This window comes from Capricornis sumatraensis, chromosome 1 (assembly GCF_032405125.1).
Source record: "Capricornis sumatraensis isolate serow.1 chromosome 1, serow.2, whole genome shotgun sequence".
Lineage (NCBI taxonomy): Eukaryota > Metazoa > Chordata > Mammalia > Artiodactyla > Bovidae > Capricornis > Capricornis sumatraensis.
This window is the reverse complement of record NC_091069.1, coordinates 45,039,298-45,053,036: the sequence shown is the minus strand read 5'-3', so window position 1 is coordinate 45,053,036 and position 13,739 is coordinate 45,039,298. Positions and strand designations below refer to the sequence as shown.

Sequence of the window (13,739 nt, the reverse complement as noted above, 5' to 3'; positions counted from 1 at the left end):
TTAATGAGACATGAAGACAAAGCACAAACCCGACTAAGGGGACACACCCTGTGGACCACAGCATAGCTATGACCAGAGCAAGTGGGGGGACGGGGGAGGGGAGATAGATGGGTGAACTACAGCCTCGGGGGCCGGGGGGAGGGTCTGGATTGACGACGACTAAGCAGACAACTGGATGAGACAGGAAATCAAAACCAATGATGAAAGCAGACACACTGTCAGAGAACTCTAACACCAAGGAAAACATACAGAACTGTTCTTTAACAAGTATTCGGAAAGAAATCAAGCATGAAACCACAGAGAAATCGTCAAAGAATTTTAAATATCAACTAATTAGCTAATGATGCAAATTATAAAAAGTGTGTCAAAAGACCACAAAATGGACTAGTTACCACTTCACAGGCTGCTAAAATGACTCACGGTTAATTTAATTATAAGCTGACTAACAATGCAGCTAACATGAAATGGGTGGTAACAGAAAAAAGTGATAATACAAGTCCAGTTACAAAGCAGAGTGTTGTACATGTGATTTCATGGGGTAAATAGCAATGCACTCACCAAATGTAAGCTCAACACGCAAGAAAGCTGGAACATGTGCTTTAGAGCCGCATACTCTGTCACCAAAAGCCCTAGGTCGTCATCCCGTTTTTAGACACGGAAAAGTGAGGCAGCCTGACGTCTTCCCTGGGGCCCTGGGGCACCGGGCTTTTAACCTGGTTTCACACACAGAGCTGGCCTGAGCGCGCGGCCAGGTCCATCAGCAAGCAGACCAGTGTAGATTCTTGGTTTTGTTCCCACCGCATGCCCTGCACCCTGCAACCAGGCATCCCCAATGGAAAAAGTGCTGCACGGCTTTCCCACACCATGAGAGCTGCCTATGGTTACTTTCACGAAGCTGTCTGTTCCCTGAGAACAGAAACTTCCCTGCAGCTGCTGTGCCCAGCACAGGCTAGGCCCAAGGTTATAGAGGCAGGCTCTGGCTGAGTTCATGATGACGTGCTAAGCCGGTGGTCCAAATATCAAGACTAATTTGTCGCTGTGCCATTGTGGAATGATTAAAAGACTAGGCAGGTTAAAAAATTTTAGACCTCTGAACGTAGCAAATGTACCTGATTTCCTTCTGGGTAAAAAGAGAAAAACCAAAAACCAAACAAACAAACAAACAAAACCAGCGTCCTGGGGGAAGGATGCGGCAGGGAGGAGGCAGACACATACCAGAGTCATGATGCCCACAGTCTCCCTCCTGTACCGGGCTGTGCCGCCTCCTTCTGGGCTTGGGCAGGGGTGGGCAGGAGCCTGCACGTGAGGAGGCAGGATGCAGGTTGAGGGAGCTGACTGATTTTAAACGATGGAGGCTGCCTAAGCTCCCCCTGCCCTCCCGGCTCTCAGTCTCCTCGGCCCGCTGCTCTGTGTTCTCCTTCTCTTCTTCGATCAACCGAATCTCTTTGTTGATGGCATCTAGCTGCTCCTGCAGCATCACAGTCAGAGTCTCGGCATCACCCTGCCCACTGGGCGACAGCTGAGCGGCCGAGCTGAAGAGGGTGACCCTGTCACCCTTGCCGTCAGACATGCCCTCGTCACTCTCGAATGCCTGGGCCATGTCGGCCAGCATGATGGCTTGCTGAGCGTGCTCCCAGTCCTGCTCCTTCAGGGTCTGCACCTCAGGGCCACAGCGTGAGGGGGCAGGAGCCTCACAAGGTGCCCACCAGGGACGGGAAGGGGGCGGTGGGGTCCTTGCCTTGGATGGCTCACCGCGCAGCGCTGCCAGCCGGCCATTCTGGGGGCGCTGCAGCACCACCCCGTTGTCCGAGGAGTCTGCCGGCCAGTCCGCCACAGGGAACCTGAGGTCCGGGGTGCTGCCCAAGTGGGGTTGGCCATGATGGAAGGGAGCCCCTCGCAGTCTCATCTGGTCCAGTTCAGCTCTCAGGGTTTCCAGGTTTAGAGTCAGCTGGTCCTGCTGCAGCTCCTTGTTTTTCTCCTCCAGTTGGGCCTCCATCTGGCACAGCCTCTCCTCTATGCTGCCCTGTCTCTCTCCCGCCTTGGAGAGCGCAGCCACCCTCTGCGCCAGCTCGGCCTCCACCTCAGGCAGCGTCTCTGGCCTCCTCAGCCTCTGCTGCAGCTTCTCCACCAGCTCCAGGTGCTCCTGCAACTGGTGGCTCTATCCTCTGTCTTCTTGTCCAGGGCCTTGTGGTGCTCAAACAGCAATTTCAGCGCCCTGAGCACTTCTACCTTGCTGGTCATGCCGGTTGGGGACTGCACCTGCTGCTTGTCCGCCATCATCTGGAGGGATGGCACATACGGGGAAACCAGGTGCTCCAGCAGCAGCCTGGTGTTTCTTTCCACTTTCAGCTCAGCGATTTCTTCTTCTCTTTTAAGAAGCTAGTCCCTGCATATTTTTAGTTCTTCCGTAGGAGTTGGAAACTCATGATATGGACATGGAATGTGATGTTCTCTGCAGCATTCTTGTATCCACGTTGCTTCCCAGATGCTGCGGTAAGCTTGCTCATAAAAATAGCATCCAATTACAACCATGAGTGGTACGACATACAGAGTGCTGAAAACACCAATCTGGATCATAAACTTCACCAGTTTATCCTGGTTCTCCAGTCGCCCTGAGGCACACGCCGGTGGCCCTCGCTGGCTCCGTTTACCTGAGGGACCTGCCCCCCGGCCAGCGCCGCAGCCCCCCCAGGAGCCTGGCCCCGAGGTGTGAGATAGTTCAGTCAAAGGAAGAGATAGCTCTTCTCCTAAGATGGAATCTGTTGTTTGGGAATGTGGTTGATCAACTTGACACATTGGCCACATGGTACCTGATGTAATAAAATGAAAAGAAGAGGCAGTTCAGTTCAGTTCAGTCGCTCAGTCGTGTCTGACTCTTTGCGACCCCATGAATCACAGCACGCCAGGCCTCCCTGTCCATCACCAACTCCTGGAGTTCACTCAGACTCACATCCATTGAGTCAGTGATGCCATCCAGCCATCTCATCCTCTGTCGTCCCCTTCTCCTCCTGCCCCCAATCCCTCCCAGCATCAGAGTCTTTTCCAGTAAGTCAACTCTTCGCATGAGATGGCCAAAATACTGGAGTTTCAGCTTTAGCATCATTCCTTCCAAAGAAATCCCAGGGCTGATCTTCAGAATGGACTGGTTGGATATCCTTGCAGTCCAGGGGGCTTTCAAGAGTCTTCTCCAAGATGATGTCATTTTCCCATATTGTGAAACCAAAAACAAATGCCTTTTGTGAGACCAAGCTAACAAACCTCTGATGGTGTGAAGAGTAATTCTGTTTGAAGAACTTAACAGTAAGATAGAAGTACTTTCAAGCTGAGACCTGCAGGTGTACAAAGTTCTAAAATACATATTGAGTAGGTCTGATCATCTGAATCCCATTCAATCAAGAAAGCATGGCTATGAGTTGAATTGTCTTCTATCTGTGGCCCTTTACAATGTTTGTGGGCCATATAGGTGGGCACAGTTTTTTTTCTTTGAGCCTATTAACTTGAGGATGTGCCAGGATTTGCCTTATAACACTGCCTTCACGCCCAATCTTCTGAATCATTATGACCAACAGACGGCAGTTTTAGCAATGGAGGTTCCCAGATTGTGGTGAGCTGTATCCTCGGCTGTTGGACCTGAATTTAGCTGGCGATCCTACTGAAGGAGCCTCAGTGGCAGTGCAGGGGGACTATGGCTTTTGGTGTCCCCGAGGGTTGAAAATTGATCCTGATCTTGGCTGTTCCTTTTTGCACATGCGTGATTGTTCACCTCCTTGTCCAAATATGTACTTTAGGAGAGAAGAGCTTTCATTTGCTCGGTATTTCATAGGATTGATTTCAATCATTTGCCTCTCTGCCACGTTGTTTACTTTTTTAACTTTTTTGATTGATGTGGTAAGATTCCATTATCCTGAAAGATCCATTATAATTTATGCTGTCTGCTACATGATGGTGTCATTAATTTTCTTTATTGGGTTTTTGCTTGAGGACCGAGTTGCCTGCAATGCATCCAGCCCTGCACAGTGACCCAAGGATCTCATAACAAAGCCTGTATCATGCTTTTTATGATACTCTATATTTTTACTATGGCTGGCAGCATTTGGTGGGTGATTCTTGCCATTATGTGGTTCTTGGCAGCTGTGCCAAAGTTGGGGTAGTGAAGCTACTGAAAAGACAGCCTTGCTGTTTCATGCCAGTGTGTGGGGCATCCCGGGAACGCTGACCATCATCCTTTTAGCGATGAATAAAATTCAAGGTGACAATATCAGTGGCATGTGTTTTGTTGGCCTCTACGATGTTGATGCCTTGAGGTATTTTGTTCTTGTACCCCTCTGCCTGTATGTGGTAGATGGGGTTTCACTCCTTTTAGCCAGCATTGTATCCCTAAACAGACTGCGAGTTGAGATTATACAATGGAAGTCACAAATAGACTCAAGAGAGTAGATCTGATAAAGAGTGCCTGAAGAACTATGGAGGGAGGTTCATAATACTGTACAGGAAGTGGTGACTAAAACCGTCTGAAAGAAAAAGAAATTCAAGAAGGCAAAATGGTTGTCTGGGGAGGCTTACAAATAGCTTAGCAAAGAAGAAAAGCGAAAGGGAAAGATATACCCAAGTGAATGCAGAGTTTAAAGAATAGCAAGGAGAGAAAGGCTCCTTAAGTGCACAATGCAAAGAAATAAAGGAAAGCAATAAAATGGGGAAAGACTAGAGATCTCTTCAAGAAAATTGGAGATACCAAGGGAACATTTCATGAAAACATGGAAAGGACCTAAGAGGAGCCAAAGACAATAAGAAGTGGCAGGAACATACAGAAAAACTATACAAAAAACGTCTTAATGACCAGGATAACCATGATGATGTGGTCACTCACCTAGAGTCAGGCATCCTGGAGTGTGAAGTCAAGAGGGCCTTAGGAAGCATTGTACAAACAAAGCTAGTGAAGGTGATGGAATTCGAGCTGAGCAATTTAAAACCCTAAAAGATAATGCTGTTAAAGTGCTGCAGTCTAAATGCCAGAAAATTTGGAAAACTCCGCAGTAGCCACCAGACTTGAAAAGGTCAGTTTCATTCCAATCCCAAAGAAGAGCAATGCCAAAGCATGTTCAACTGACCACACAGTTGCACTCATTTCACCTGCTAGCACGATCATGCTTAAAATCCTTCAAGCTAGGCTTCAACAGTACATGAACCAAGAAATTCCAGATGTACAAGCTGGATTTAGAAAAGGCAGGGGAATCAGAGATCAAATTGTCAACATCCGTTGGATCACAGAAAAAGCAAGAAAATTCCAGAAAAAAGCATCTAACTTCTGCATTGATGACACTAAAGCCTTTGACTGTGTGGATAACAACAAACTGTGGAATATTCTTAAAGAGTTGGCAATACCCATTCACCTTACCTGCCTCCTGAAAAACCTATATTCAGGTCAAGAAGCACAAGTTAGAACCAGATGTGGAACAATGGACTTGTTCAAAATTAGGAAAGCAATATGTCAAGCCTGTATATTGTCACCTTGCTTATTTAACTCATATGCAGAGTACATCATGAGATACGCCAGACTGGATGAACCACAAGCAGGAATCAAGATTGTTGGGAGAAATATCAACAACCTCAGATATGCAGATGATAACACTCTTAATGTCAGAAAGCAAAGAGGAGCTAAAGAGCCTCCTGATGAAGGTGAAAGAGGAAAGTGAAAAAGCTGGCTTAAAACTCAACATTCAAAAAACTGAGATCATGGCATCCTGTTCCATCCCTTCATGGCAAACAGATGAAAAACAATGGAAACAATGACAGACTTTATTTTCCTGGGCTCTAAAATCACTGCAGATGGTGACTGGGGCCATAAAATTAAAAGATGCTTGCTCCCTGGAAGAAAAGCTATGACAAACCTAGATAGTGTATTAAAAAGCAGAGACTTTGCCAACAACTTTGCCAACAAAGGTCTGTACAGTCAAAGCTATGGGTTTTCCACTAGTCATGTATGGATATGAGAGTTGGATCATAAAGATGTCTGAGTGCCAAAGAATTGTTGCTTTCAAACTGTGGTGTTGGAGAAGACTCCTCAGAGTCCCTTGGACTGCAAGGAGATCAAATCAATCAATCATAAAGGAAATCGACCCTGAATATTCACTGGAAGGACTGAGACTGAAGCTCGAATACTTTGGCTACCTATTGCAAAGAGCCGACTCATTGGATAAGACCTGTTGCCGTGAATGATTGAAGGCAGGAGGAGAAGGGGAAGACAGAGAATGAGATGGTTGGATGGCATCACTGACTCAATGGACCTGAGTTTTTGCAAACTCTGGGAAATAGTGAAGGACAGGGGAAGCCTGGCATGCTTCAGTGCATGGGGTCTCAAAGAGTTGGACATAGCCACTGAAGGATAAAAATAATCTACTTGTATTTAAAGTGATTATTGATAGAAGTGATTATTGATAGGAAGGGGGTTCCTATTACCATTTTGTTAATTGCTTTTGTCTTTTTTTTTTTAAATATAGTTCTCTTGTTCTTATCCTTGGCTCACCTTTCTTTATTGTTTGATGATTTTTTTTTTTTTTTTTTGGTAGCATGCTTTGGTCTGTTCTCTTTATTCTTGGGAAATTATTATACTTTTTAAAAAGCTGCTACTGGGCTCACATCAAACGTTTTATAACCTTTTACTCCTTCCCTCATAAACACAATTTATGAACTCATACTAGATTTTACTTCTTTCTGTATTGTTTCCATGAACACATTTCAGTGGTTTAGTTATTTTTGCTATTTTTGTCTTTATAGACTAGTGTTACAAATAATTTATGTGCCATAATTACAGTATTGTGTTTTTCTTTATATTTCCTTTAGCAATGAGTTATATTTTCATGTTACTGTCTAGCATTTTGTTTGTTTCAATTTAAACTCCTTTTAGCACTTCTGGCAAGGCAGATCAAGTACTGATGATCTCCCTCAGCATTTCTTTGTTTGGGAAAGTCTTTCTTTCTCCTTCTTTCTTAAAGAGAAGAAATTCTGCCAGGTGTAAAGTGTTCTTGTTTGAAATATTTTCCTTTAAAGTTTTGAATATATCATCCCACTTGCTTCTGACCTACAAAGTTTCTGCTAAGAAATCCACCAATAGTCTATGGTTTTTCCTTGCATATTTTAATGTGACAAGTCACTTTTCTCTCACTGCTGTGAAAATTCTCTCTTTGCATTGGATTTTTGACAGTTATAATGTGTCTCATAAGAATCTCTTTGGGTTCAACCTATTGCAGACTTTGGGGTCTCTAAATCTGGATGTCCGTTTCCCTCTCTAGATTTCTGATGTCTCAACCATTATTTCTCTCTCTTTTTTAAAATTTAAATTTATTTATTTTAATTGGAAGCTAATTACTTTAAAATATTGTATTCGTTTTGCCATACATCAACATGAATCCACCACGAGTGTACACGTGTTCCCCATCCTGAACCCCCGTCCCACATCCCTCCCCATACCATCCCTCTGGGTCATCCCAGTGCACCAGCCCCAAGCGTCCTGTATCCTGCATCGAACCTGGACTGGCGGTTCATTTCTTATATGATATTATACATGTTTCAATGCCATTCTCCCAAATCATCCCACCCTCGCCCTCTCCCAGAGTCCAAAAGACTGTTTTACACTTCTGCGTCTCTTTTGCTGTCTCGCATACAGGGTTATTGTCACCATCTTTCTAAGTTCCATATATATGTGTTAGTATACTGTATTGGTGTTTTTCTTCCTGGCTTACTTCACTCTGTATAATCAACTCCAGTTTCATCCACCTCATTAGAACTGATTCAAATGTATTCTTTTTAATGGCTGAGTAATACTCCATTGTGTATATGTACCACAGCTTTCATATCCATTCATCTGCTGATGGACATCTAGGTTGCTTCCATGTCCTGGCTATTATAAACAGTGCTGCGATGAACATTGGGGTACACGTATCTCTTTCATTTCTGGTTTCCTTGGAGTGTATGCCCAGCAGTGGGATTGCTGGGTCATAAGGGAGTTCTATTTCCAGGTTTTTAAGGAATCTCCACACTGTTTTCCATAGTGGCTGTACTAGTTTGAATTCCCACCAACAGTGTAAGAGGGTTCCCTTTTCTCCACACCCTCTCCAGCATTTATTGCTTGTAGACTTTTGGATTGCAGCCATTCTGACTGACGTGAAATGGTACCTCATTGTGGTTTTGATTTGCATTTCTCTGATAATGAGTGATGTTGAGGATCTTTTCATGTGTTTGTTAGCCATCTGTATATCTTCTTTGGAGAAATGTCTATTTAGTTTTTTGGCCCATTTTTTGATTGGGTCATTTATTTCTCTGGAATTGAGCTGCATAAGTTGCTTGTGTATTTTTGAGATTAGTTGTTTGTCAGTTGCTTCATTTGCAATTATTTTCTCCCATTCTGAAGGCTGTCTTTTCACCTTGCATAGTTTCCTTTGTTATGCAGAAGCTTTTAAATTTAATTAGATCCCATTTGTTTATTTTTGCTTTTATTTCCAATATTCTGGGAGGTGGGTCAATATACCATGTTCATGGATCGGAAGAATCAATATAGTGAAAATGAGTATACTACCCAAAGCAATCTATAGATTCAATGCAATCCCTATCAAGCTACCAATGGTAATTTTCACAGAGCTAGAACAAATAATTTCACAATTTGTATGGAAATGCAAAAGACCTTGAATAGCCAAAGCAATCTTGAGAAAGAAGAATGGAATTGGAGGAATCAACCTGCCTGACTTCAGGCTCTACTACAAAGCCACAGTCATCAAGACAGTATGGTACTGGCAAAAAGACAGAAATATAGATCAATGGAACAAAATAGAAAGCCCAGAGATAAATCCATGCACCTATGGACACCTTATCTATGACAAAGGAGGCAAGAATATACAATGGAGAAAAGACAATCTCTTTAACAAGCGGTGCTGGGAAAACTGGTCAACCACTTGTAAAAGAATGAAACTAGAACAGTAACACCATACACAAAAATAAACTCAAAATGGATTAAAGATCTAAATGTAAGACCGGAAACTATAGAACTCTTAGAGGAGAACATAGGCAAAACAGTCTCTGACATCAACCATTATTTCTTTAAGTTTTTGGCTTTTCTCTTTCTTTCTGTGTGCCCTCCTGAGACTCCCAAAATACTATTGGTTCTTTATAGGTATACCATAAATTCCGTAGACTTTCTTCATATTTTTTATTTTTTGTTGTTCCTCTCAATGAATAAATAGCTTCAAATTATAGGTCCCAGTTTTCTTTTTCTTTCTAAAATGGTTTCTATTTCTTTATTAACATCTCATTTTGTTTATATTTTTTTTTCTGTTTGTCTTTAGTTGTCTATCTGATGATGTGTCCTCTTTTACCTCATTGAGCTGCTTTATGACAATTTAAAAAATATTATTTGTCAAGCCATTCATCTATATACATTTCTTTAGGGTTGGTTCAGTTCAGTTCAGTTGCTCATTTGTGTCTGACTCTTTGTGACCCTATGGACTGCTGCACACCAGGTTTCCCTGTCCTCCACCATCTCCAGGAGATTGCTCAAACTCATGTCCATTGAGTTGATGATGCCTTAATGTCCTCTGTCATCCCCTCCTCCTGCCTTCTGTCTTTCCCAGCATCAGGGTCTTTTCTAATGAGTCAGCTCTTCTCATCAGGTGGCCAAAGTATTGGAGCTTCAGCTTCAGCATCAGTCCTTCCAATGATATTGAGGGTTGATTTCTTTTAGGTTTGTTTTGCTGTTCAAGGGGACTCTCAAGAGTCTTCTCCAACACCACAGTTTGAAAGCATCAATTCTTCAATGCCCAGCCTTCTCTATGGTCCAGCTCTCACATCCATACATGACTACTGGAAAAACCATAGCTTTGACTATCTAGACATTTGTTGGCAAAGTATTTGTCTCTGCTTTTTAATAAGTTGTATAGGTTGTCTAGGTTGTCTAGATGGCTTCCCTGGTGGCTCGGAGGTTAAAGCATCTGCCTAATGCGACAGACCTGGGTTCAATCCCTGGGTCAGGAAGATCCCCTGGAGAAGGAAATGGCAACCAACTCCAGTATTCTTGCCTGGAGAATCCCATGGACGGAGGAGCCTGGTGGGCTATAGTCCATGGGGTTGCAAAGAGTTGGACATGACTGAGCAACTTAACTTTCAATTTTAACTTTTGTGTTGGTCATAGCTTTTATTCCAAGGAGCAAGCATCTTTTAATTTCATGGCCCCAGTCACCATCTGCAGTGATTTTGGAGCCCAAGATAATAAAATCTGTCACTGTTTCCATTGTTTCCCCATCTGTTTGCCTTGAAATGATGGGACTGGATGCCATGATCTTAGTTTTTTGGATGTTCAATATTAAGCCAGCTTTTTCACTCTCCTATTTCACCTTCCTCAAGAGGATCTTTAGTTCGTCTTCACTTTCTGCCGTAAGAGTGGTGTCATCTGCACATCTGAGGTTACTGATATTTCTCCTGGCAATCTTGATTCCAGCTTGTGCCTCATCCAGCCCTGCATTTCACATGATGTACTCTGCAGTAAACTGGAAAATTGTGAAAGAGATGGGAATACCAGACCACCTGACCTGCCTCTTGAGAAATCTGTATGCAGGTCAGGAAGCAACAGTTAGAACTGGACATGGAACAACAGACTGGTTCCAAATAAGAAAAGGAGTACGTCAAGGCTGTATATTGTCACTCTGCTTATTTAACTTACATGCAGAGTACATCATGAGAAACGCTGGACTGGAAGAAGCACAAGCTGGAATCAAGATTGCCGGGAGAAATATCAATAACCTCAGATATGCAGATGACACCACCCTTATGGCAGAAAGTGAAGAGGAACTAAAAAGCCTCTTGATGAAAGTGAAAGTGGAGAGTGAAAAAGTTGGCTTAAAGGTCAACATTCAGAAAACGAAGATCATGGCATCCGGTCCCATCACTTCACGAGAAATAGATGGGGCAACGGTGTCAGACTTTACTTTTGGGGGTGCTCCAAAATCACTGCAGATGGTGACGGCAGCCATGAAATTACAAGACGTTTACTCCTTGGAAGGAAAGTTATGACCAACCTAGATAGCATATTCAAAAGCAGAGACATTACTTTGCCGACTAAGGTCTGTCTAGTCAAGGCTATGGTTTTTCCAGTAGTCATATATGGATGTGAGAGTTGGACCATGAAGAAGGCTGAGTGCCGAAGAATTGATGCTTTTGAAGTGTGGTGCTGGAGAAGACTCTTGAGAGTCCCTTGGACTGCAAGGAGATCCAACCAGCCCATTCTGAAGGAGATCAGCCCTGGGATTTCTTTGGAAGGAATGATGCTAAAGCTGAAACTCCAGTACTTTGGCCATCTCATGAGAAGAGCTGACTCACTGGAAAAGACTCTGATGCTAGGAGGGATTGGGGGCAGGAGGAGAAGGGGACGACCGAAGATGAGATGGCTGCATGGCATCACTGACTCGATGGACATGAGTCTGAGTGAACTCCAGGAGTTGGTGATGGACAGGGAGGCCTGGCGTGCTGTGATTCATGGGGTCGCAAAGAGTGGGACACGACTGAGCGACTGAACTGAACTGAACTGAACTCTGCATATAACTTAAATAGGCAGGGTGACAGTATACAGCCTTGATGTACTCCTTTCCCAGTTTTGAACCAGTACATTTTTCTGTGTCCGGTTCTGACTGTTGCTCTTTGACCAGCATGTAGGTTTCTCGGGAGGCAGGTAAGGTGGTCTGGTTTTCCATCTCTTTAAGAATTTCCCACAATTTGTGGTGATCCACACAACAGCTTTAGTGTAGTCAATGAAGCAGAAGTAGATGTTTTTCTGGAATTTTCTTCTTTTTCTATGATCCAGCAAATTGATCAAATTGTTGGCAATTTGATCTCTCGCTCCCCTGCTTTTTCTAAATCCAGCTTGTACATCTGGAATTTCTTGGTTCATGTAATGTTGAAGCCTAGCCTGGAGAACTTTTAAGCATGATCTTGTTAGCATGTGAAATGAGTGCAAGTGTGTAGTCGGTTGAACATTCTTTGGCATTGCTCTTCTTTGGGATTGGAATGAAACTGACCTTTTTGAGTCTGGTGGCTACTGCTGAGTTTTCCAAATTTTCTGGCATATAGACTGTAGCACTTTAACAACCTGATCTTCTAGGACTAAGTAACTCAGCTGAAATTCTATTACCTCCACTAGTTTTGTTTGTAATGATGCTTCCTAACTTAGCCCATTTAACTTCACACTCCAGGATGTCTGGCTCTAGATGAGAAATCACACCATCGTGGTTATTTGGATCATGAAAATCTTTTTTGTATAGTTCTTCTGTGTATTCCTCCCACCTCCTCTTAATATCTTCTGTTTCTGTTAGGTCCATACTGTTTTCTTTCCTTTGTTGTGCCTGTCTTTGCATGAAATGTTCCCTTGGTATCTGTAATTTTCTTGAAGAGAGCTCTAGTCTTTTACATTCTATTGTTTTTCCTTTATTTGTTTGCATCTATTCATGGATGGTTGCCCAATCAGTTTCTGTGGGGGAATGAGGGCTAGAGGGACCTCCTATTCTGCCATCTTGCTAGTAGCCATCAATTTGTAATTTCAGCCTTTTTTGCTGGCCTTTGAATACTATTACCTCTACACATTTTTTCAAATCAACATGAAAGCAGAGAAAAAAATCCCATATTTTTCTGAAGACAGAATCATGTATCCCCAGCCATTAATGCCAAAAGAATCACTTTGAATTGTTTGTGCAACTGCCCATCCTTTATATGAATCATTCCACTGAAATTTTGATTTCATGTTAAGAACAGCTGAAGAATTGAAGTGACAGTGTTTTGGGTCAGAGTTGGAATCATATAGTATATCTGCTTTGTTACATGGAGTTGGTAGGCCTCAGTTTATGGGGGAAGAAAAAAAATAACTGCTGTATTCTTGGCAGTATGCAATACTTAAAACTTCTTTTTCTCTCTTCACCATCTCTCAGATGCTGAAATTGCTGTCATGTATTCCTTCCTTGGTCTCTTCAGAAAAAAAGAACTTCACAGACAGCCTTTTAACTCGACATGCCTATCTCGTCTTCTGTATCTTCCTTTCTTCCAAATTTTTCATTTCACAGTTTCTCTTAGTTCAGCAGAATTGGCCCATTCTCAGGTGTAAAGGTATGAAAATGAGTAGCCCAAACTTACGTTCATCTTTAGGGAACTGTGAAGGGGACATAGTGAGGACATAGTGCAAATTTTTATTCCCTTCACAGGCAGCCATCTATGTATTATCTGTGTTTTCTGTTTTCATAATTTTGTATGCATGGTCAAATTCTACTTATTTTTGAAGGATACCTGCTCAGCTGAACATCTTGGCTGGAGGTGAATGCTGTTAGCTCTTCATGAACTTTTGGGTACTACTTTTAGGAAGTGTATTGCATGGCTGCCTTTCATTATAGTATGTACTGTTTTTATCTTTTTGTTACTGAATTGGGTAAGAATCATGCCATTTTTCTCAGAGACCTTCAAACTCTGACTTTTCCAAGTGTAATCTTCAGGCCAATACCATGAAAATCACTTGAAAGCTTGTTAGAAACTGAGAATCATGAGCTATACCCTGGATCTATTGAATGAGAATCAGCATTTTAACAGAATCCCCAGATTTATTTGTGTGCTTATTAAAATTAAGCCTTTGTTATAATCGGATGGCTTGGTATTTTACATTATACCAGCCAAGAGCAGTCTTACAAGATATCAACTAAAAATGCTCAGGATTTTCTTGT

At 42.8% G+C, this 13,739-nt stretch overlaps 1 protein-coding gene and 1 pseudogene across 1 annotated transcript; one reads left to right on the top strand and one right to left on the bottom strand.

The window, feature by feature from the left end:
• Window positions 1-1,072: 1,072 nt before the first annotated feature.
• LOC138074701 (liprin-alpha-1-like) lies at window positions 1,073-2,277 on the bottom strand. The gene is given in 3 exon segments (XM_068966789.1): window positions 1,073-1,660; window positions 1,739-2,157; window positions 2,160-2,277. Coding segments are annotated over 3 exon segments (1,125 nt in total).
• A 1,281-nt stretch (window positions 2,278-3,558) lies between these two features.
• On the top strand, window positions 3,559-4,437 carry LOC138074685 (frizzled-3 pseudogene; annotated as a pseudogene).
• Window positions 4,438-13,739: the final 9,302 nt, after the last annotated feature.